This window comes from Scophthalmus maximus, chromosome 16 (assembly GCF_022379125.1).
Source record: "Scophthalmus maximus strain ysfricsl-2021 chromosome 16, ASM2237912v1, whole genome shotgun sequence".
NCBI lineage: Eukaryota > Metazoa > Chordata > Actinopteri > Pleuronectiformes > Scophthalmidae > Scophthalmus > Scophthalmus maximus.
In genome coordinates, this window is record NC_061530.1 from 16,155,001 (window position 1) to 16,180,340 (window position 25,340).

At 45.3% G+C, this 25,340-nt stretch overlaps 1 protein-coding gene across 12 annotated transcripts in view; it reads left to right on the forward strand.

Annotated features, from left to right (window-relative positions):
• nrxn1a (neurexin 1a) overlaps window positions 1–25,340 on the forward strand; it is a 70,921-nt gene that overhangs the window by 15,044 nt on the left and 30,537 nt on the right. For 4 of the 12 annotated variants that reach the window (XM_035613100.2, XM_035613107.2, XM_035613103.2 and 1 more), the window contains 9 exons: window positions 1–618; window positions 6,005–6,022; window positions 6,917–6,946; window positions 18,720–19,021; window positions 19,923–19,946; window positions 21,885–22,046; window positions 24,110–24,181; window positions 24,488–24,712; window positions 24,909–25,086. The exon at window positions 1–618 is cut by the window's left edge and continues 818 nt beyond it. In XM_035613100.2, the coding sequence (XP_035468993.1) occupies window positions 1–618; window positions 6,005–6,022; window positions 6,917–6,946; window positions 18,720–19,021; window positions 19,923–19,946; window positions 21,885–22,046; window positions 24,110–24,181; window positions 24,488–24,712; window positions 24,909–25,086 (1,629 nt within the window). The remainder of the gene's footprint in view (window positions 619–6,004; window positions 6,023–6,916; window positions 6,947–18,719; window positions 19,022–19,922; window positions 19,947–21,884; window positions 22,047–24,109; window positions 24,182–24,487; window positions 24,713–24,908; window positions 25,087–25,340) is intronic. The other 8 variants (XM_035613108.2, XM_035613104.2, XM_035613109.2 and 5 more) reach the window with 6 other exon arrangements.

A 25,340-nucleotide genomic window follows, 5' to 3' on the forward strand; every position in this document is an offset into this window, starting at 1 on the left:
CCAGCCAGTGGGGACGGTTCCCGGTGTGGAACGCCTGCTGTGAGAGTGTGCTGAGCTTCAGCCTGCGGACTCACAGCCAGGAGGGCCTGTTGCTCTACCTGGACGACGAGGGCTTCTGTGACTTCCTGGAGCTGCTGCTTCTCCACGGGCACCTCCACCTGCGCTTCTCCATCTTCTGCGCTGAGCCCGCCGAGCTGCAGTCGGGCGTGGCGGTGAGCGACGGGCGGTGGCACGCGGTGCGTGTCAAGCGGGACTGGAGGAACACCTCGTTGGAGGTGGACGGGCGGCTGGAGGGATGGGCGGAAGTGAAGAGCAAGAGAAGAGACATGACAGTATTCAGCCACACCTACATGGGCGGGGTGACGCCGGAGCTCCACTCCTCGCCCTTGCGCCTCACCTCCCCTTCGGTGCGGGAACACCCCGCCCTCCGTGGCTGGATCACGGCGGTGAGCATCAACGGCTCGCTGGTGACGCTGGAGGGCTCGGAGGGCGTCACAGTAACAGCCGGCTGTGGACCGGACCACAAGTGCCAGAACGGAGGGGTGTGCAGCGTGGTCAACGACCAGGCTGTCTGCGACTGCTCCGACACCGGTTACCAAGGCAATGACTGCAGCGAAGGTAAGGCCCAGAATCATGCTGACCCATCATATACATCTCATCCTTTACATAAACACACAGTGTACACTTAAACCCACACACATGCGCATACAGTTACATTTGTGGATGCATACCCCAGAATTTTTTCAGCGTAGACATCTATTTTTCATTCACACCTTCACAGCTGCCTTCAGTTGGTGTGTGTGTGGACCAGCAGCCTTCACAAACGGTACAAGACATGCATACTGAATATGTTTGGTATGGATTTTTGATGGCTGCCAATTTGGTTTGTACCCCCCCCCCCCCCTCCCAAGAAGTGCAGTCAGTTTAGTTAAGCCGGAGCAGAGAGCTTGAGGAGCTGTTCTCTGCTGCATTTCAGACCGTGAAGCTTGGGAGGCTGGAGATTTGAGATCAATTCCTGAAACTCGTGGAGAATCCTCACCTGGCTGGCAGTGTTGACGCTTTTGAAAGGCTCAGCTGGTGCGCTTGGCAAAACACAATGACCATATAGATCCATTATGGATGTGGCTGTTGGCTCTTGTTGAGAGACTTTAATTGGAACTAAGCTAAGAAGCTGGAAATCAGCGGTTGTTACATAGCTGACACCTGGCTGCCCGTGTTAATGGATTTGCATTGATTCCATATGGCCTCAGCAGGTACCATACATAGGGTGTTGAAATGAAGCGTGTACAATCAATCGCCTGCCATTAATCTGAACAGCTCGCGGCCTGTTAAGATGCTCTGTGTGTGTGTAGAGTGTGTGTGTGTGTGTGTGTGTGTGTGTGTGTGTTTTTTGTGTCTGTGTTCTTCTGCATTATGAAAGAGCAAATCGTGTCCTGTCACGAGCACTTTATAAATATGAAGGAGTGTGACAGTGAACAGTATAAAAAGAGGCAAAGGGAAAATGCTTTTTCGCAATTGATTTAATGTGTAAACCTCCGCAAGAACACCCTCCCTGAATACTATCGAACAGACCTTTTGGTGAACACACGTGCCGATATACAGGGCAGTATAATAATGGCGATTACAAAAAAACAAAACTGCTTAATGAACTCAGCCACCTTGTTACGGCCACTCCTGCAAATGCTATCATTTTGCCCTGCTTAGCTGTGTGTGTGTTTCGCCAGATTTGCTTCAGTTCATTCACAGAGCAAATCTGCATCCTTAATCAATAGCCCTCTCAACTAACGTATGTTTTTATTTTCCTTTGGAACGCCAAAGGTACCGTTCATCTTCGCCTCGGCAATCGATTCATTTAATGACCAAATGCATCTGCTAAAAAGTGTCAGAGTGGCCTTGCAGCGTGGCCACCGTTTGTCACCGGCGTGACCTCACACCCCTCCCAGCACCGCTGTCAGCGGCAGACGTCCCTTTAGCCACCCGCCATATCACACTCTTTGCAATTAGCGGACAGTGGGATGGCCTAGGTTACCATGGAGACGGGACTAATAGGGAGACCTCATGCCAGGAGTGTACCTCCATCCTCCAAGCTCCCCTTCCTCGCCCACAGCCGCCGGACCGTTGCCGCCTCCAGCTCTGCCTCACCTCTAAGTGACTCAAGGCGTCACGTGTAACGCATTTACATGTTTGTGGTGGCGAGTGTGTCTGTGTGTATGTTCACGTATGACAGGCATCCTTCAGGCAATGATGACTACCTTCGCCGGTGTGCATATGGGAAGGTAGCTAGTGGAATATGCTCACTCATGCTGAAATGATTTATCCACTGACAGAGAAATGGTTAAGTAGAGCTACAATAATTAGTCAATAATTGATTAGTTGCCTGACATAAAATTGATATGAATTATATATTTTAAACCAAGTATCAAACATTTGCGGGTTCCAGCTCCTCAAATATGAGGGTTTTGGGCTGATGATATCTGAAGACATCACCTCGGTCTGCCTAAATGGCATTTTTCTTTTTTTTACAGGAATAAATAATCATCAGATTTTTAGATCATGAGGATACCTGTTAGTTGCAACTTTACATTAAAGCCGCATATAGAAGCAAAAAATACCAAACGTCCAATTGTCCTGTCTTCTAAAATGTAAGGGTTTGCTGCCTTTCTCCATTTTTTTTGTATCATTGTAAAATTAATACTTTGGGGTTTTAGACTGTTGGCCAGACAAAACAGCAATTTAAAGATCTTATCTTGCGCTCTGTGAAATAGCGATATCGATTTTTCTCTCTTTTTAAAAACAAAAAACATCTTAAAGGCTAAACCATTGGCTGATAAATCACAATAATTGGCAGATTGATCGACTGTAAGAAACAATCATTATTTGCCAGGCTAGCGCTTGCCGCTGCGTGTGGGGTTTCTATACTTTCGGGAGAATTGTGAGAATTGCGTGTGATCCGAGCCAGTCCAATCCAGTGTGCTGTGTTTGTTGATGGTTAGGGCACAGTGGGGGTGACACACACACACACACACACACACACACACACACACACACACACACACACACACACACACACATACCTGCACAAGCACATGAAGCACAACCATAGAAACACATGGAGGAACACATTCGCACAGCGTGCGGACTCTAGTACCATCAACATTAGTCACATCACCGCCGAGGTTCCTAACAGCCGTGTAACGCTACGTGGTAAGTGGGAAGAGCAGACATTTTACATAAAGACTCTCACCAGATAACAACACCTGCTTTGGACCGGCACTCTGTCGCCCAACAAGAGGCTACTTGTACCTTTTGAGGGGCTGTTTTATATTCCAAGAGATGGACTCACATTTCACTCGTAAGTGATCAGCAAATTTTTGCCGTGGAGAACAAGTGCTGCACTCCTTTTTTTTCTTCTCCTCTTGGCAGTCGTGGCCAGTGTTAGCAATAGTATAGTCTCATAAAATGGTTCCGGTTGGTACAGCGCTTGTGTTTGGCTGTAGCAGATTTGCTATCATGTGAAATCTCATAGCATTGCCAGAATAAATAAAACTTCTATTCCATAGCAAATAAAAACAAACTGGCGTTCTTGGGTTTACTTGCGCTGGGAGAATTCTCGCTCCCTCTTTTGGTGTCGGCACGAACGTGATGTTTCAGATTGGTGTTTTTTTTGGCAGACGTTGCTGCATCGTTTTCGAGCATGACGTTTGATGGTGGTGGAAATTGAGAGCAGGTTAATGACTTAAAGGTCACTTCATGTCTTTTCCTTTGGTAACAGATTTTGAGGGATGGAGCTCTTCCAGAGACTGGCCGTGTTTCAGACAGAAATACAGAGAAGCAAATGGGCCTAGTTAACAAAAACATAAATCATAGACAACATCTTAAAGAGTGTTTCCGAAGCCTTGCTCTTCTCTCACGCCTCTCTGCTTTATGTTCCTCACTCTTTGAAAATAGATCAGATACAGAGCGGTCTGAGAGGAGAACTGAGCAGATGATGTACTTTTTTTTTGTCTCACTGTGTTGTGGTATATAATGTTTTGAGGTTGTTGTTTTTTTTTAACTGGCCCGATGTGCTGTTGTTCATTTTGGTCTGACAAGATGCCGGCTCAGCGGGATATTGTATCTCCGACCACAGGATCCTCGGGCTGAGCTTATATTCATGCATCAACATCACTACCTGTGACTGCCTCGAACCAACTTAGAGTATGTCAGAAGAAATATCTCAGGTGCACCGAGGCACAGCTGGAGAAGAGAATTCAAAGGTTGGATCCGAGAGTAATGAAGTGGATGGAAAGGGGAATAAGAGCCAGTATCTGAGCATTTATAAAATGTTGATTGGAATTGGTTAGAATCGTCGCTTTCAAAATGAGAATGATAATTGTTTGGTTGTGTAGTTTTTGAGAAGTCAGGACGAGTTGGATGTAGACATTTTTCATCTTATATTGCCCCTTGAAATTACCGTGGTATTTTGAACCCTGCTTACATCACAAAATCTGCGCAATAAAGCTGTGAGAGGAAATAATATCCCTCTGAAAATTAGCAAAAGAAATCCCTTATGAATCTTTAATACAAAATGAGTATGCTCTGCTTGAGGAAAATATGAATCCTTAGGACTGCGTTTGAAGCCAGAAATAAGCAATTTGGCTGAGGCAGTGCAGGTTTTCCATACTCGTATACGATTGCACAATATCTTTCAAGACTCAGTAATGATCCACTTTTATTATTTATTGTGACAAGTGTAGAACCATTTTGTAAAGTTATATAATATTGTTATTTGCTCTAAGCTTCTTCTTTTTTTATCTTCAGCCCGAGAAACACAGTATATTGCATCTTGTGTACTCGTGTGAGGCGAGCATTCTTCTCGGAGAGATTTGTTCCGTGGCACATCTATACGTCGGTTTTGGTGGAAAGAAATAATAATAATAGCAATAACACATTCAGATATTCAAGATGAAGCTGTAGTAAATGAAGAGAGGTTGGGCAGGGTCCTGCATAAATGTAATTACTGTCCAAGCCGTTCTGCCCCGGAGTGAAGGCAGAGGGAACCTGGCTTGTTAGGCCTGGCCTGGCTTGCATTGTCCTTGAGGGCAAATCGCTGTTAGCATGCTAATGGGTCCACCTGTTTCTGCCATGCTACTAGCACAAGGGCAGAGGCAAGGGAGCACTCAAATGAGCACACAGCTCAGAATACACACACACTGTCACATATACATGCACATGCACATAAACATACGCAAACACACACACTGTCCCACTATTAAACCATGCATGCCCCTTTGTCTTCCTGCACTGCTAATCCATCCCTACATGTTTATCCTGCTATTTCATATCATTAATACTACTGCCATTGTCAATGTTAGTGTGTGTGTGTGTATGTGTGTGTTATGTGTGTGTGTGTGTGTGTGTGTGTGTGTCTGTGGGTGCGGAAGGAAGGAAAGAGAGAGCGAGGGAGAGATTGTGATACTGTGTGTGTGTGTGTGTGTGTGTGTCTGTGTGTGTGTGTGTGTGTGTGTGTGTGTGTGTGTGTGTGTGTGTGCTGCATGCTATCTGTCGGGGGGCTCGGGGGAGAGGAAGGAGCGGCAAGGTAAGTTTTGGGGCAAAACGGCTCTCGAATCCAAACTCACAGGTAGGAATGTCAATGTATATTTTCTGCCACACCTCCTCCACCCTCAGTATCTGCAAGTGTGGGTGGGTATGTGCGTGCGTGCGTGCGTACGTGCGTGTGCACCTCCGAATGTCTATTTGTGGAGCCGCAGAGAGGAGACTGTGCATTTAATTTTTAATGCTGCCGTGCGCGTGAATAACACAGGCAAACATCACTTTTGGCTACCAGCGGCAGCATGGTATCCACTGTGGTTGTTTTGCGTGGACTTTGCATGTGTGTTACCACGGTGACCCCCGGGACGGGTGTGCATGTACAGTAAGTAGCCATGGTAACCCAAGGGCTTAGCATGCATGTTAATGAATGTCTGTCTCTCTCTCTCCTCGCCTGGCTGCAACACCTTCCCAGAGTACAGCTACACTCCAGGTAGGTTGGCTATCTATCTATCTATCTATCTATCTATCTATCTATCTATCTATCTATCCATCTCTCTATCTATCTATCTATCTATCTATCTATCTATCTATCTATCTATCTATCTATCTATCTATCTATCTATTCATCATCAATCCATCTGCAAATTCTGTCCATATTTGAGTTTCCCTCCCTGCCCCTGATATTCCTGATATTTTCAAACATCTCTTTCTTTGCTATTTTCTTTTTTTTAGATTTATCCCATTCCCTCTTTTTCCATGTTCTTACCTTAATTCTTAAGCACACATTTATTTAGCTCCATCATCATCGTTCCTCTTCACCCTCTCTGTAGCCATTCATATATTCTCCTCGTCAGTCTTTTCCTTCGCATTCTTCTTTCTGGCCTTCATGTCCTCCATTGCATATGAATTACAGTACGAGGTAAATGTATGTCGGTCTCTGTGGGTATGTAGGGGTTGCTTGCTGACATCTGGTAAGTACTACATCCCATGTGTGCCGTCCAAAGTGGCTCATAGCTCAAGGTCACATAGTCAAAGATACACGCAAATACTGTCCTGCGTAAGACCCAGTTCACAGATGTGTGCAAACGTCTGTGTGCATACCTGTTTGTGCGTAGGATCGCTGCCTAGGAGGAGTAAGTGTCCACAGAGGGAATTTTTTTTCAGACATTCGGAATAATTTAGGGGACTCACACACACACACACACACACACACACACACACACACACACACACACACACACACACACACACACACAGAGAGAACGTTAGACTTCACTTCACTTCGTCTACCAATAACAAACTTGTATCACAAAAAACACATATGTCCACACTTCACACCCCATGATCTTCTGCTGTGCTGACTATGCTCTTGTCTTCCTTTAAGGTCTGGCACACCTGATGATTGGCGACCAAGGTATGGCCTCTTACCTCTCTTCCTGTTGTCCTCTGCTATACCATCATCCCCAACCTCCTCACCCCCACACTCACACGTCCCTCCCTGTACCCTCCCTCACTTCATCATCACCTGGCGCGGGCGGAAGTTGTCTCTCTAGGCACTGAACTAAGGTCAGTTTTTTTTTCTTCCTGTAATTCATTTTAAAAATGGTCCCATTTGGTCTCATCAGAAATTTCATTTCTAATTTGAACTGGAGAGGTTGACTTTCGGCATTTGCAATGGAACAATTCAATGTGAAATATGACTCTAAAGATATTTATTTTTTTGTTTGAAAATGAGAGTGCTGAGCCTGAGAGCAACTTCTGCTGGCATATATATACAGTAGTCATGGCTGCTGATGTGGGAGGAGTTAAAAGGGAGGGAGTAGACGGCTGTAGCATGGCGATGCTTGGCTAGGTTGGACTTGGCAGGGTTCCATGTCATGGAAATGGAGCTAAGGGCCGACTGACCGACTGACTCCATGGATGGTTTGGTTTGGTATTTTTCTCTTCCACCTCATCTCATTTTCTTTCATCTGTATGTAACGGTTTGATTGAGGTGAAGGCAGTGTTGTGTGTATGTGTATGCACGTGCGCACAATGTGTGCATATGCTTTTACATCAGGGTTTGAATCGGTGACTGTGGCCGCGTTCAAAGGAACATTCATCCACATTCATCCATGGCTTTTCATTGGCTTCCAGCATGTCTCGCTGGACCTCACATCGGCCTCCCGCTCACACTGTGGCGAGTACGTGATTCTGAACAGATGTTCCTGCAGTGTATGAAAGCAATGCTGTTGTACCTCAACCCCCCCCCCCCCCCCCCCCCCCAAGCTGTCCAGTGCTTTTCACCACGGCCCAAAATCAGGTGCCAGCGGTCTGCCTTTTTGAAAAGTGTTCACTGATGAACAAAACTCACAATGCATCCCATGTCTTCTTGCCCCCTTTCTCCTTTGTTACCTTTCTTTGTTTCCTCTCCTGCCCTCTTTCTCACTGTTTGCAAGTGAGAAAGAGGGCAGGCCACCCTCTGTGAATTTAGGAAAACTCAGAGGTACCCCCCTCCCACCACCCCCCCTGTTTCTTTCATTTGTATGGCTAATGGGCTGCTCTGGTTAGTTTTGAAGTAAAAGATATTGACAGGCTCTTGCACTGTACGTGTCGTGATGAAGATCTTTAGAGCTTCCCATAAAATTGTAATATTTCATTTTTTGGTAAGGTAAGCTGCTTATGCATGTGTGTGCGAGCGTATTCATACTTGTGTGTGTGCATGCGTGCCAGTGAATCACTGCTCTGGCCTATGGTGCTCTTGAAAATCTGAAGGTAGGTGCTGCTCGAAACCGGTCGACTCCGCATGGCGCTGATGAACACGCTGATTGGCCCATACGAAGACAGGCCCGACTGTGACAGGCTGATCTGCATCTATTGTGTGCTTCTTTGATTGGATGAGGGAGGACGTGATGACGGCTGTGTCCCATTGTGACAGGGCCGCTGCGTGCTCAGGGAAATGTGCTCTGTAATGAAATGTCCGTCCACGCCGGTGGATAGCGCCGGAGTTTGTCTGCCGTGAATCATCCAGGTGGCAGTGAAATGTTAATTGCTTCATCTGGCTTATGCTGAGCATTTCAAATCACCTGCTTACGGGCCGACATGTATTAACATATGTTTCCAGCATTATTACACAATGTATTCAGTGTATTTGTGTACAGTGGATGCCCTCACTATTGCGGGTGTTTGGGTTGTGATAGGATGAAAGTAGAACTGTGGCATCTTTTTTATTTCCCCTTTATTATTTTTTGGAATCCTTTGAAGTCTCTTTCAGAAACTCTACACATTAAAATGCTGTGCGTGCGTGTGTGTGTGTGTGTGTGTGTGTGTGTGTGTGTGTGTTTTTGCCCAGCATACTGAGATGTAAAGGCTGTCAAATGGTGCAGACGAAGCCTAGCTTAGGTTAGCTCAGCGTAAAGAGGCTTTTTGAGGAGCCCACAAAGCTGAAATGAGTTTCTTTGAGGGGGCGGACTGGGTGTGGGGAGGGGTGTCTCAGAAAGATATATAGCATGTGTGTCTGGTTGTGTAAGTGTGTGTCTGACCGTGTGTGTGCGTGCGCGCTGGAGAAATTGAGAAAAAGCGACGGTGCCTGCGAGAGAAGAGCCAAAGGAATGAATGATGGAGGGAGTAGAGAGGGAAAGAGGCAGCGAGTGCAGATAAAGTGAGTCGTCTTCTTCTCTGTGATGTAGAGCAACTGCCTGTATCTGCAAAGGGACAGCGGTGCTCCTGTCTGCCCCCCCCTCCTCCTCCTCAGTCCAGTGATTCTCCAAGGGACATCAGCCCTGATGGGGAACCAAGGACCTTTCCCCTCCTCCATAAAACACAGCTATCATTCTCTCTGGAAACGATACCCACAGATCACTAATCACTTTGAGTGGGCGAAAATGCCAGAATTGTGCTGGGGAGAAAGAAAGGAGGAAGCCAAATTGGATTTTCATAAGTATTGAGCAGCCAAAGGAAGAGGGGGTAATTGATTTTTTTCTTCTTTTTTTAAAAGTATTGAGCAGCAATAATCTGGATAGAAAATGTGCTTAAGGCCAAGTAGCAGATTTTGCCCTTTCTCTTCTCTTTGCTGGCTATGAATAGACCGTCAAGGGTTCTGGGTGAATAAGTGATTGCAGGTTCTGAACAGGACCGAGGAACGACTCTGGGACGTATTTGGCAGCAAATGCTCGTTACATATATTTGTATCTATATATTTATTGGAGTTTTGAGGAGGGTTTGATAACGGTTGTTTGTCTGCACCTCAAAGTGTTCTCGATATCAATCCAGCAATCCGTGCACGGCATGGGCAAGTGGTCAGCCCGCGCTTGAAGTGACCTTTACACACGCACGTACGTGAACGGGCGGACAAGCAGATGCACACTCACACACGGTAACCTTTAGAGAGCGCCCGCTGAGTAGGTGAGTGAGCGTGTGTTCAATGTAAATATGCATGAGTAAGACGGCCTGCACATATTCTTCACGGTCAGTGGACGAGGGGAGAACGAGGTGTGTGTCTGTATGTTTGTGTGTGTGTGTGTGTGTGTGTGTGTGTGTGTGTGTGTGTGTGTGTGTGTGTGTCCTGGGTGAGTTGCATGAGTGTGTGTTCAGGGGAGGTGGATTGTGAGTCATCACTTGTGACTCATATAGCGTCGGCAATCAAAGTGGCTCATTTTAACACATTGTCTCATGGCAAAAACACACAGATGGACGCACAGTCCACTAAGACACAGACTGAGCGTGTGCGCGCGCACACACACACACACGGACATTTTCAGTGTCACACTCTCTTTAAATTGTCCCTTTTTATTTTTACCCCTCCACCTCGCTTGTACACGCTTTTCACACACACACGCGCACACACACACACACACACAAACACACACAGCGGTACGGTTCCGTGCTGACTCCACCATATGTGGGATAGGGAGTGGTAGCAGATGCCAAGACAAGAGGAAGCAGTCAGTATCAGCAAAGTACAACATGTCTCCTACCTCTTACTCATCGTCCTTATAATAAATCACACAGGGATTGATCACCCTATTGATCAACTAATCATTTCAACTCGAATAGTTTTGTGAATGAAATATATTTTGGTTTTGGCCTGTTGGTCTGTTGTCGGTAGTTTGAAGAAATTCAACTCGAAACAATTGAAAAGCAAATACACAAATGAACCAGAGGTGAAAATAATTGTAACTTACCGCACTATTAGAATGCAAAGAAGGAAGTTGAATTACATTAGAACCTGTAGGTTTATTGAATCAACTGTCCCTGAAGTAAACACATGTAATTCAATTAGTGTCAGTGTCAAGACAAATTTTCCTCTGTACAACAGAGATGTCACCCAAAAAACCCTGCTGGTAGAATGAGCAAAACAAATCATCTGAGGTATGAAGTAAATACTGCAACATACTGAATATTATTTGTTAGACACACATTAGCCGCCGTGGTTTGTAATGCTGACATAATTTAGCAAGACAGGCAAGTGAGCATCACCCGACTCGAGGTGAGAGAGAGCCGCATGGTGTTAAGAGGCAAGTGTCTTGTGACTGGCTGCTTGCCTGAGTGACTGGCAGGAATTTGGGTCCTGATGGCCACATCCCGAGCTGTGAAAAACACCACAAAAAAAGGCTGTTAAAGCAACGTTACGCACCCCCTGGCCATCAGCAGTGGTGAAGAAAGTTTTTTATTTCAAAGTGTACAACTTTCATAGATATGCCCTCCTCCATTAACGGAACTAATTCTGCCTCCGCTCTCCGCTACTAACACCCATTACAGTACTGTAGTACAACACTCATTAATGCTTAACACCCATGCAGCTCTTGTAATGAAAGGCACAACAACACATACAGCGCTCTACCCCCACAGTATCACAGATACACAGTTACCGTGTTCACCGTGGGAAGTGTGTTGCAATCCCGCCGGTAGATGTATACATTTGCAAATAATTGTATGCAATTACCATTACCACATTAACATTGCGTTCACTGCGACGCTAATCGGGGATAAGGCACCAAGCCATAAAAAATGAAGACATCAAACGGACTTCCCGTCTACAGATGATGAAGGGGGAAGATAGAGAGCGTAGGACGGCTGTGAGTGTGCAGCGGAGGGAGGGAGGAGGGGGGTGGGCGGGAGGGAAAAGGTAAGGGAGTGTATAAAAGTGATGGTGAGGAAAGATAGGGGCGTTTTCTGAAAGTGCGAAAAGAGAGGTGGAAAGAGAAGGTCGGACACGTAAGGGAAGACAGGATGGGAGATAAGACTGCAGTGTGTCTCAGCAGGAATGCTGCGTCTCTCCTTGGGCTTCGGCGACTTGACACAGTCTCACATCAGCCAGCATGGAATTCATCAGCGATGCACATATTTACCTCATCAAACGCCGGCACGCATACACACCCAAACCCAAACACACACGCATACACTCCAGGCTAGTCGGTGCTCCAATCGTCTGTTACCTGTTCTAGCAATTTCCTCCCGTGTCTGGGTGACTGCTGAGGGCTCGTGGCCCAATTGGCGATTCACTCCAGTAACCCATCTGGCATTTGAAGTTCACTTCTTCGCCGTTTGCCAAGACGAGAACAAGCCCACGAACAAGCGCACGCATTGCTCACACTCGCGCGCACGTGTCTGGCATGACGACAACAACTGAAATGGCAACGGCTTTGATTAAAAACCCATTACAAAAAAAAAAAACTTTAAGAAAAGAGGTTTTTATGCTGCTGTTATTTGTTAACAACCTCTACTGTAGCAGGGTTTCGTTAGGGGTGTGTGTGTGTGTGTGTGTGTGTGTGAGAGAGAGAGGGAGATTTTTGATTTTTAAAAACAACTTTTATTAAAATATATCAGAGAACATCACGGCCCTCTACAAATGAATTGAAAAAATAAATAAATAAATAAATAAATAAATAGAGAGGGGTTTAGACCACTGGAGGGACATTTTGGCCAAGTGAGGACAGTCCTCACTTTCTGAAACATCTTCAAAGGGCTGTTTTAGATTCAAGACTTGGTTTAAGGGTCAGAATTAGAATAATGGATATGTTTAGGGGGCTCGGAAATGCATCACGTCAGTGGGTGTCCTCACAAAGATAGAAGTACAATTGTATGTCTGTGTATTTGTGTGACAGCGCAGTGCGTTTGTGGATCTGCATGCATGGAAGCCAGAGCACTGTCATTCATCTGTGTGAGTAGATTTCACTTCGTGATTCAGTTCGACTGCCTGTATATTTCATAAATTCACATTTCTCCTGTGGGTTTGCTTTTCACTGTTCACTGGTCTCCCTATGTGCATGAGTGCCATAATGTGTGTGTGTGTGCATGCGTGCGTGTGTGTGTGTGTGTGTGTGTGTGTGCTGAGCAGGTGTATGTGTATCTAAGAAGGATGAAACTGACTCTGATCTTATCAAGCTTAAGACAAATACGCTGTTCTGCCTGCAGACATTGTCATGGAAACAAGCCGGTTTCCCTGGGTACCACAGAGAACGAATTCAAGCTACAGAGAGGGAGAGAGCGGGGCAAGAGAGATAGACGGCGGACAGAGAGAGAGAGAGAAAGATAGACGGGAGAGAGAGAGACAAAGAGATATGAGCATAGATAAAAGAAACAAAAGGGGACAAGAAATAAAAGACCATACAAAATGGCAGGAAGTGTGCTGCTTATAGTCCTTTCTTATTCAGAGGGATTAACAATATAGATATCTAGTTATATTCTCTTTATGTCTCCAGCAAAGTCACATTAATACCATATCTGCTCAGAAATAATTTCAAGTTGAATATGTTAGTTTATCAAACAAAAAACACATTTTTTATCAATGTAATCAATATAGAATAAATTTATAATATGTTCAGTTTGTAATTTTTTTATGGGCATTTCTCTCATTTTTCACTGTACAGATCAAACTATAAAGCTGATACTTCTCAGTAGTTGATTAGTGATGCATATATTAGTAGATCGGTCAATCTGATAATCAACTATTATTAAATACATACATGTTATTCGAGTAAATTATCATATTTCACTTTCCAAATAAAAAAAGCTAAAATTTTGATTCCAGGTGAAAATCTGTCGCTTATAATTGTTTTAATATTATAGTCTTTTGTTCATTTTCTTGGGTTCGTCAGACAAAATGAGATATGTGATGACATCACCGCGGGCTTGAGAAATTGTGAGGATTAAATCGTTGATTATTTGATGGATAAAGTGATGAATTCCCTTCCCAATTTCCACCGTGACGTCTTCAAAACCGTCTTCAAATCAGATACATTTTAACAAAGATTAAAACAGATTCAAAATTTGCTTTTTTTCATAAATTGAATTGATGATTCATCTGTTTTCTGTTGGTCAACTAGATTATCTGCACTAGTTTTCACTTTTGGGTCAGTGCAACATTTGTCAGAGCCGCTGTTACTCTTTTTGTCCCTTCTTTTTTAAAAACTCTCTCGTATATATCTCACGTTAGGAATGATTGCTTTCAATTTAAGAAGAACAACAACAACAAAAAGAGGAATAAGAGCTTAGTGTTGAAGACAACCAATCCGTCACTTGCATCCTGACACTAAAATCCTCCTCTACCCTTGGCTGTGATGTGATAGCCCAATCAGTTTCAAAGCCAGATGCTGTCTATCAGTGAACAGAGATGGAAACGGCAGTAGTATCCTTTAGTGTACTTGACTGTATGGATTTTCACACTTAAACTTAATATGGAGGACTATGCATATATTAGCATGTATTTACATACATTCCCCCTCATGCCGCTCATCTATCTGTATACAGTATGAGTTGATAGTTAATCCACCTGTCTATTATTAAGGAGGGATGCCTTCATGCAAGATGTTTGAGTTTATGCCGCGCACGCATTCGCGCGCGTGTGCATATTTGCATGTGTGGACAGTCTGAGAGGAGCTGATAGCAGAACTGCATGGTGGGCTGAAAACGAGTTGCAGGGGAATTGCAGTGTGCTATCTCCAGAATGACAGGGCTGCCGTGATTGAGGCTTGCTACACTAGGATATAGATACACCAGCATTTTTCCTCTCCTTCACTCTTTTCTAGCCATCCCTTGCTCTCTGCCACTCCCTTGGCTTGTCTCTCTTTCTATCCCTCCACTTCTTTCTCTCTTCCCCCTCTTCCATTTTGTGTTCCCCATCTCAATGAGTGTCTCCACCCACCCCCCCCTTTTTTTTATTCCTTCGTTGAAATCCCCCCGTGTATCTTTCCTCCTTTTCTATACCCTGCTTCTTTTCCACCCTGCTCCCTCTATCAGGTGCTGTATAATGTAGGCTCCCCTGATGTGCTCCCAGCCTCCATCCGCCATTTTGATTCAGTACAGCTGTCCATGATAATGTACTGTTCACTCAATCACTCTTTCTCTCCCTTGCCCTCCTTCTCCATTTCTCTTCCTGTCTCTCTCCCTGAAACACACATGCACAAGCACATCCATATTTGCTGTAGCCCCTGCAACCCAGGGTTGCCATGGAAATGTGTGAAACGATGAGGAGGAGACCCGCGAGAAGAGACAAAGCCATATGAGACACACAAACCACTCGAGCACACACACACGCTCACACATACCAACAAACACACAGCGGAATCCACATGATGTGTGTTTGATCATTGGAGGGGCGGTGCAGTTGCAGCTGGTCCCAGCAGCAACCATCAGATCAGTTATTCACTCGCTCTCCCTCTTGCCTCCCCACAGAATGCTTTATTCATGAGAGTAGTAGTTTAATGATGGCCTTCAAAGGCCAATGGCAATCGCCCTCCATCTTTACATTTTTGCCCATTCTAATCCGCCTATAGCCTCCATGGTATGTTCCTTCCATCTTTCCTGCACTAATTCCCCTCCTTTCCTTTCCTTTCCTTTCCTTTCGTAACCGAACTTGATCTGCCTAAGTGAGATCAACTGTTTTTCAAGGGAGAGCTGAGAAAATGAAAAAGAAATTTAGTCAGATAAAGTCGCAACCAAAGATTATTATGCAGCTAAAGATTCTTGTCATTTAGCATTAATTAAATTGTTGATAACTTTTTAAGTAGTCAGTTGGTTTAGTTTATAAAGTAAAAACTTTAATTCGTCCACTCAAAGGCTTTCAGTATTTTTGTTGTAATACATATACGATAATGATAATAATCTAAATATCCCAGAGCATTTGACTGATTTGGCCGTTTGATTCCCTTGCAGCTTCGAAAACTTCAAGGCACTGGAGGTAGGCCGTGATAAAAAGTCTGGCAACCAACAATCAAGCGATAACAAGAGTTAATCAAGCAAAAATTACAACCATCGTAAAAGCATCAGATTAACAGCTTAAAAAATCTTTAAAAATCTCAGAACATTAAATAACTTAGCATGAGAGATTTACTTAACTTTCCTCCCTACGCCTTCCCTAAATTAAATTCATACAATCAGTGTCGATAAAGTCAATTTGTCTTTTGTGAGAGACACCCGAGAGAAAAACTATTCGGGCAAAGGCCCAACATACACACATGAGAAGACGCCATCACCAGCGCCGACCAAATTCATTCCAAACGTGATGATGCTCAGAAATCTCCAAAAGGAAATTAAACAAATCTATCGCGAGAGATTTACATTCTTTCCCTCTCCTTTCCCTCCATTTGTTTATTTCCTCCCTCCGTTTTTACTGCCGCCCTTCATTCTCCCGCCCGCTCGCCTTGATCGACAGTGCTCTCCAAAGGATGAAGTGTGACATGTGGTGTGTATGTCAGTGTCTGTCTCACTGTTTACTCTGAGCTAAGACTGACTCACTCCATTTATCTGAGCTACAACAGATCCACTCCCACCTGAGAGAGATACGTGCACGTTTGTGTGTTTTAGGCGTGTCCTCGCACGGGTTCGCCGTCGCGTTTTGTCTCAATTCGATGTGCGTTTTTTTTTGGTTTTTCCCTGCCTCGATTTGGCCGCGTGTGTGTTGTGTGTGGGTGATGTAATGCACAAAGGGGAAAGAGTGTTTGCGGCCCAGAGCTTCCACATCGACGCAGAGATGCTTTATGTGCTCCTGTCTGGTCTAATGACATGTCTGTAAATTAGCCACAGAATGGCGGAGCACCGCACTGAAATCTAATGGCACCTCGGTAAATTACTGACAGAATGCCGTTGGACGGCTGCGTGTGTTCTCATTGTGAATAACTTGCCCCCCACCCCCCCACCCCCCTCACCTCTACTCTGCCACCTCATCTACATTTGTCTACACGTCTGCGCGTGTGTGTCAGTCAGTCAGTCAGTGTGTATGCGCGATTGTGTTACCATTTGTGGCAGATCTTATTCTGTGTGTGTGTGTGTGTGTGTGTGTGTGTGTGTGTGTGTGTGTGTGTGTGTGTGTGTGTGTGTGTGTGTGTGTGTGTGTGTGTGTGTGTGTGTGTGTGTGTGTGTGTGTGTGTGTGTGTGTGTGTGTGTGTGTGTGTGCCCCCCCCTTTGCTCCCTCCTCCTCGCGCCCGCTCCTCTCAGTAAAGACTAGCCCGAGGCCCCGAGTTGGTAATAGCTTTTCTGACAGCAATACACCAATATTTACAGAGACCAGCACCCACCCACACCCCCACACATTTCATGCACTCATAAAAAAAAGAAAAAAAAGCATACACTTGTCCGTGCACGCGTACACATTCAGAGACACAAATTTGCATACATTTTTTCTCTCCTTCCGAGGCTCCCCACACGCACACACACACACACCCACACGTACATCCACACACACACACTCTTAATTAACAGGAGGGAAGGAATCACACACTAGGGGAACTCACATGCTGGCAAGCAGCGTATTGTTTCTCACTCATATATTGGCCTTCGCACTTAGGGTTTTGTTTTTTTCATGCAACAGAAGCAAAGAAAGACAATTTGCCACAATTGCTCTTTGAATTGTGATGCATCCCAACTTTCCCCTTCTCATTATTCTCTCTGAGTTATATTCACTCAAGTGCCGCCGATTCCATTTCAACACTTCTCTTTTGCCTCTCACTACCTTGATAACCCATTACACTTGAACAGTCTGTTCATCACGTGGCAACCCCGCCACCACAACGGTTCCTTGCCAAGTGTCTGTCTTGCTCCGGCCTGACCCAGTGTGCGTTACATTCGCCTCCGTTCTCCTCATTATCGTGAGCTACAAGATGGTGGTTTGGCCACGGGCTGCACAGATCGGGGGGGGGCCAACGACGTGCGTCGAAGAACGGCGGAGGTGTGAGAGATATAGGGATGGTGGCGAGGAGAACACTAGAGGGGCTGCGGAGGAAGGTTGACGCTCTGGGGGGATGGGTGTGAAGGAGACAGATAATGTCGCCCATGCTCGTGTACGCCAGCATAATTGTGAAATCATTTTATTGCACGCAGATGTGTGTGTAGGTGTGCATATTTGTACCTCTGCTGGCTTGAATATATACGGCCGTGCACTTGTATGTCAGTGGGTGTGAAAGACTAGATAACAGAGTGTGAGCTTTAGGATGATGGATTGCAAAACCTCGGTCTTGTGTCCTTGGGGGTCACGACGGGTGTGCAAGGTAAGTTTCTATTGGCTGCCTGCCTGTGATTCTGAATTCTAATTGGCCAATCCTGCCTGCTTTGGCTGCCATGATGCCTACAGACTGCTGTTCTCCATCTTCATTATCAGTTTTTGCCATGCCTCTCGAAAACCTTTCTCACCTCTACCACTAGCACACACACAGACACACACCGTTGGTTTTGACGAACATCACGAAATGAGCCTTGTTGTCAAACAAGACCACATCACTTCAGACTGCCAGCACAGCTGTTCTCTCAAAAGAGGAGGAAGGCAGGTTTCACAACGAGTTTGGAACGCTACAGACTCACGACTGTCTCTCTTGCATCCACACTGTTCTGTTTAATCTCCAACCCACATGAGTGATCAAAGCTTGTTTACACACCACTCCATGGTACGATTAGAGGTATGGAAGGAAGTTTTTCTTCCAAGTGAGGCTTTGCTTGACAATAACAACATTTTCAGCATCTTCAACAATATGTTTTATGCTGCACACCCGAATCAAATGTAACCAGGCCCTGTCGAGCATTGCTTTACTCGGCTGGCTCTGATGAACACCCACCATTTTATCATCTTTGAGCATATTGCGAAGAGCAGTGTGGGAAGAAGCAACATAGCCCTGGATATTGTACTAATCGTGATGATGTTCTACAAGAGCGTAATGGTTTCCACACTTCTTTGTTCCCTTCTCTTCCCCCTCTTCACCTTTTCCTTCCTCTCTCAGCTCGCGAGGAATATGTCGCCACCTTCAAGGGCTCTGAGTACTTCTGCTACGACCTGTCGCCCAACCCCATCCAGTCTAGCAGCGACGAAATCACACTTTCTTTCAAGACACTGCAGCGCAACGGCCTGATGCTGCACACCGGCAAGTCAGCCGACTATGTCAACCTGGCACTGAAGAACGGTGCCGTGTCGCTCGTCATCAACCTCGGCTCTGGGGCCTTCGAGGCCCTGGTGGAGCCCGTCAACGGCAAGTTCAACGACAACGCCTGGCACGACGTCAAGGTCACCCGCAACCTGAGACAGGTAACCGAACAACTGGAGATGGACGAGTGAGCGACTGAGCGGAGAGGAGAGGAGAGGAGAGGAGAGATGAAATAAGTTACACTGTTGGTAAACCTTGACGAAGAAAGAGTTGAAGGGTCATAGGGAGGGTCAAAAAGATTGAGAGGATGTAGGCATGTTTGTTATTTCATTGTCAGCGATGACATGGATAAGCAAAAAATAACTTGACGATAAGTTGGACCATTTTGATTAATCCTGTGAGCAAATGTTTGCACGTTTCAGCTTCTTAAATGTGATGTGTCAGTTCAGAAGCCTAAATGTGTATATGTGTATATGAGTCGTATGGTGAAACACAATGACTGCTGCAGATGTTTCAGGGGCAGTGGGCAGCGGGCAGATGAAAAGACTATAGTCCACAGCAAGAACCTAATCAATGTTAAAGCTACGGTCAGTGGTCTGTTGTCCGACTGCAGTGATGCTGTGGTAGGAAGAAAATGCCTGAGGTTTTGGTCTTAGTTTACAGTGGGTTAACCACCAGACCAGCACTGCTCTCAGCTCTAGGTGAGTGCTTTTTCAATTGCGTGTGTGCGTGTGTGTGTGAGTGAATGAAAGAGTGTGAACTGGACAACACTGAGGGTCACTAGCGCTCAGGTGCTTGTAACCCAGCTGCCTCTACCGTTTGCCTGTTTGTACTAACTTAACTACTAACTTTACTAACCTGCTACTGAAACTAACCACCATCCATGGAATGATTCATTCTACTAACCTAACCTGTGCCCTTCTCCTAGCGAAACCACTCCAACCGACCTCTTAACCTCACCAGGGGTCTTCTAGCTTTCCTTTTTTTCCTTTTTTTTGTTTGTTCCCAAAGTTGTTCTGTTCACATTTCTTTTGCTTTCCTTTCTCCCCCTCTTCTACAAAGCACTCAGGCATTGGACACGCTATGGTAAACAAACTCCATTGTTCGGTAGATATCATTCTAATTGTTTCTTAGTTTGGGTTTGCCCCGTGTCTATTTCCTTTTGAACCATAGACATCAAAACTAAACCAATAAAAGGATAAATGCGGTTGGTAATCTTCTATGCTTAAAAAGCCCCCGTCCCCACTCCTTGCCAACCACTTTTTTTCTTTAAATCCTTTCCCCTACTTTCTCTACTGTTTTTTTTTCTCACTCCATCACTATGTGACTGACATGTAGGCGTGTACTGATTGGCTCATGCCTCACCTGCACGCAAATGGCGAGCCCCTCCCCCTTTTCCTGCATGGCGTGATTCAGAAACCTTTCCCCTCTCTGATTGGTCTGTCAAATGGAAAGAGGGAGCCCCCCCTCCCCCTCCCCTTTTTTATTTCGTCTTTTGATTTTTCGTCCTCCACTCTGCCACCGCATGTTCTCCATTGTGCCTATGACTCATTCTGTCCTCTGTTGTCGTCTTTTAATCTGCTGTGTCCTCTTTGCCAATGGTTGCATGCAGAGAGAGGAACAGGCTGCATGTTTATATATATATATATGTGTATGTGTGTGTGCGCGTGTGTGTGTGTGTGTGTGTGCGTGCGTGTGTGTGGAATGAGCCATAACCCATCTAGCACCTGTGCGTGAGTACATCAATTTGTGTGTGTTCGTCTGTGTCATTTCTCGCTCGCTGATCTAACAAACCTCCCCCCCAGACCACAAACTAACCAACTAACACCATCATCACAACCCACCCTAACAACACAATTACATAACATAACATAACATAACATCATCACAACTACTAACAAACATTGGAATCATCAACCCTAACCTCAGTAACCCCACAAAGCTTGGCCTGACATCAGTAACACTACTGCGGCTGCCGGCAGTGCAACTACTAACAACTACTAACAAGTAAATAGCACTAACACTGGCTGTACAGCACGATGACGCCTGCGGATATCTTACTAACACCTGCCTGGCTGGGCGAGTTTGCCTGGCGACGATGAACGCCGTCAGTGAGAGGGAACGCACTGTAGTGGGAGAGTAAAGAGCTCGCAACCTTTATGGGCAGTCAAACATGGACATTAATGTACTGTAGAATATCAAGGTGATAACATACCACTAACCGTGATTTACGTGCGACAGACTCGGCCATGTGTGCCATCGCTAAAAGCCTGTGTACAGTCTATCACGCGGCAGAGTGGGCGAGTTAATTTACGAGAATGCGGGTGCCAGTGTCGCCATAGGTGGAGCGTTAGGGGAAGTCGTTGTTAGTGTAAATCCAACGGCGTCTTCTACTTTGAGGATGAAGCAGCTCAGAGTGGCAGAGGGAAATAAAGAGGGAACTTTTAATGCAAAGGTCGAACTGTCGCGAAGACAAGATGGAGCCAGCCGCTTATAGCAACTCTGCAGGAGTCGTGTTGGTTTTGTCCTCAGTGTACCGCGGTGACAGAATAGCGGGACTTGAAGTGTGGGTGTGGAGAGTCAGAATGAACCGGTGGTGGCCCAAAGACGTCTGGGTATCAGTAAATCTGTGTCGACCGCAAGGGGATCTTGTTGTCATTCTGCTCAGCTGCTGTCGACGGCGAACTGGTAGATGGAGCTGCGGAGTAAATCGCTGGCTGTAGGCTGAGCGAGTGAGTGGCCTTAAGCGGTGCATATTCCAGATGTCAGCAGCACTGACCAAAGTCAAGAGGCGGCACTACTCAATTGCACTACCACAGTTAGCCCTGATCCAGTCACACCGATCAAAACTGCACGACTCACCAATTCCCCAAACCAATCGGGCCTTTTCGCCACCAGAATTGCATACACATTGGTTCACCAGAGTAACGGGGGCTAATTTGGCTGGTCAGCGCCTAGATAGCGCCTAGCGCTGCCTTTGGTGTGAGTATATAGCGTGTCCTTTCCCTGTGCTTTGTTGTGTAGGTGACCATCTCCGTGGACGGCATCCTGACCACCACAGGCTACACCCAGGAGGACTACACCATGCTGGGCTCCGACGACTTCTTCTACGTGGGAGGGAGCCCCAGCACGGCCGACCTGCCCGGTTCCCCAGTCAGCAATAACTTCATGGGCTGTCTCAAAGAGGTGGGGCGCACGTATGATATGATTCTGCACACAGAAAACACATTTTGATATTTGTTCTAGGTGATATATATATATATATATATTTTTTTTTTTTATTTTGCATTTTTTACTTTATCTGTATACGGGATATTGTAATTTGACAAATGTATGGAAAGCCACACACAGAATCTTAAAACTATATTATTTCGTACCTAATTTTGCACAATCACTTTTGTAAAATAACTCTTTCAGTAACTAAGCGAGTCTTTAACTATAATCTGCGCAAAAGTATTCATTTAGACAAAAACGAGCCACTGAGATAATCTTCAAATGATAATTTCTTCAAAATATGATTCCACCGAGTCCATGGATAATGTTGAATTATTGCCCAGCCCGGTTCATACACTCTCGCCGCACACATTTCTGAATTCTTTTCAAATGCCATAACACCAATCTTACTTTTTTTTAATATCACTTTCTTTCTTAATTTCTCATTTCCTCCCTCATTCTTTCTCCCTCTCTGTCACGCATCACGCCAACATTTCACACACATTATCTTAAAATATACACACATACACAGAAATACTTCCTTTTGGCAGACTCACACAGACAGTCCCAGACACATACACACACACACACACACACACACACACACACACACACACACACACAGACCCTCCCCAGCATCAGAGAGAATCAGTGATGAGTGTCGTTGAGGGAGTAGATACAGCACTAAGCACTAACATGCTAATTAGCTACGCCACAGAGGCGCTCCATCCATCCGCTGTGCTCGAAATGGGCCACACCACTGCAACAACAAAAACTCACATGGCACACTGACGGAAACACACTAATACACACGCATGTACACAGAAACACAATCTCCGCATGTGCACACTGCAGGAATGCACAAATAAACCCAGTGAAACACACAGACGCAAAAAAAAAAATTCACACTTGACACAACTAAACTCCCCAATACATCCCATGATATACACACTCAGTCTGAGTCTCACACAGAGGCATAAACAAACAACCAACAGAAGTCGACAGATGATGTGCCAAACAGAGAGCTATCTGTATCAGTGGTGAATGCACTCTGTGTTGCTTCATTAAGACTGATGGTGTTTAAACGAGGGCTGCCGCTGTCAATGTGAACCCTCCGCTGCCACATTTACATATTTAATACGATGATATGATAATCCATGTGAGCAAATTAAGATGTATGCAGTGAATCACGCGCATGGACGATCACAGCTGTAACAGTTTTGTGCATTTTGTGCGGTGCAGGCACACTCCTACACACACGCACACACACACACACACGCCTACACCACGTTGCACACTTGCAGCTCTTATTATATTCAAGAATCATCCCCCGTTCCCCTATGCACAGACACACCAAAGCAGACCACCAAAACTAAGAAAAACAGAGGTGAAAAATTCAAATGCAGAGGAGAAATTTTGTCATGTTGCCGAGTTGCTCATAGGTCATAGAAAGAGGTCGGGATTAATAAAGCAGAGCCTGTGTGTGCTCGTCTCTCTCGACATCAAAATGCTCAGCACTCTTTACGCTCACACGGCTCAGTCAGAGGGCGTACTGTGTCAGGGGAAGGGAAGGGAAACAGAAAATGGGAAGAAGAGAGAAAGAGTAAAAGCGAGTGGCAGGGACAAATGGGAGTTTTTTTCAATTCAAAAGATGAGACTGGAGTGGTTTGCTAGTCTTAAGGTTATCACTTTCATATCCAAATACCGGAACACTTGAATAAAAAATGTTTCCTGAGTTGAAAGGTTAATGGTTACCTCATCATATTTGAAATGCTTTGTCCCCCGTTGATCTCTTCAACAATCTCGTCTTTTGTAACTGCTGAAAAGGTTAAACAACCTAATTCCTTTTGCTTGTTTTTTTGTGTGCTTATTGTTGAATAAATGATGACGACGGTCCAGTCCTGTGCCTCAGCTGAAGTATTTGAAAGAAATCCGAGCAGAGGGAGCATAAGTAAAGAAAGGGGGCTTCTTCTTTGTATTTAATCTAATAGTGAATTCATGCTTTATTCTTTTCCCCTCAATTCCCTCCCCTGAAGGTGGTGTACAAGAATAATGATGTACGGCTGGAGCTGTCTAGACTGGCTAAACAGGGAGACCCAAAGATGAAGGTATGTCCTCTGAACAGTCAGACAACACATTATCCTCTTGTAGAACACACACATCGTTTTGTATCTCAACCCTCCTGTCAGGCACTGTGAAATTTATACTTTTGGGATTCTAAGTAAGTGGGATTATAATTTTTGAGAAGTAGCCACAAGCTTTTGTCTCTTAGTCAGTCAACAGCTGGAAGCAGCTGGCTTTATTTCAGTCCCAGACATCAGAGGAATCATTTCAGTCTTGATGTCCACTGGACATATATATACTTTTTTTTTTTTTTTACAAAAGAATTGATTTCTTTCCCCCATCTGCTCCAGGTCAGTGGGGTGGTGTCCTTTAAGTGTGAGAGTGTGGCCACGCTGGACCCCGTGACCTTTGACACCCCAGAGTCTTACGTGGCACTGAGCAAGTGGACGGCGAAGAAGGCGGGATCCATCTCGTTCGACTTCAGGACCACAGAGCCCAACGGGTTGATGCTCTTCAGCCATGGCAAACCCCGACAGCAGCAACGCAAGGACCCTCGCGCACCTCCCACACTCAAGGTGACAAATATAGTATTTTTATTATTTTATTAAACACACAAGAAAACTTAAAAGAAACAAACGCCACACAAAAATTGAATGACATTGCACAAGGAGCCTGATTATAAATGGTCTGACTGGAGCCCAGGCACTCAATTATGACTTGCAGCCGTGATTAGCATTTTGCCATGAACATCCCTGCTTTTTTTTTTCACAGATTACTGATGCTAACGTGTTTGACACACAGGTGGACTTCTTTGCCATTGAGATGCTGGACGGACACCTGTACCTGCTGCTGGACATGGGCTCGGGAACCACCAAGACCAAGGCCATCGACAGGAAGGTCAACGACGGGGAGTGGTATCATGTGGACTTTCAGAGGGATGGACGCTCAGGTACACTCCGCAGCTCTCAACTCCGATGCTAACGCTAAAAATAAGAAAGGAGGTGGGGGGATAATGTGCAGGCAAGATCGTCCGTCAACGTTTTATCCTAAGCACCGGCCTAATAAGGCCATTTGGCTGCCATCTGTCGGATGTCTCTATTCAATTTAAACTGGGGCTATTGAACTGGATTTTTAAAGCTGCTGTATACGCCATTACACAACAGAATCAATGTACAGTAGCACTGTCGCATTTATTGTATATTG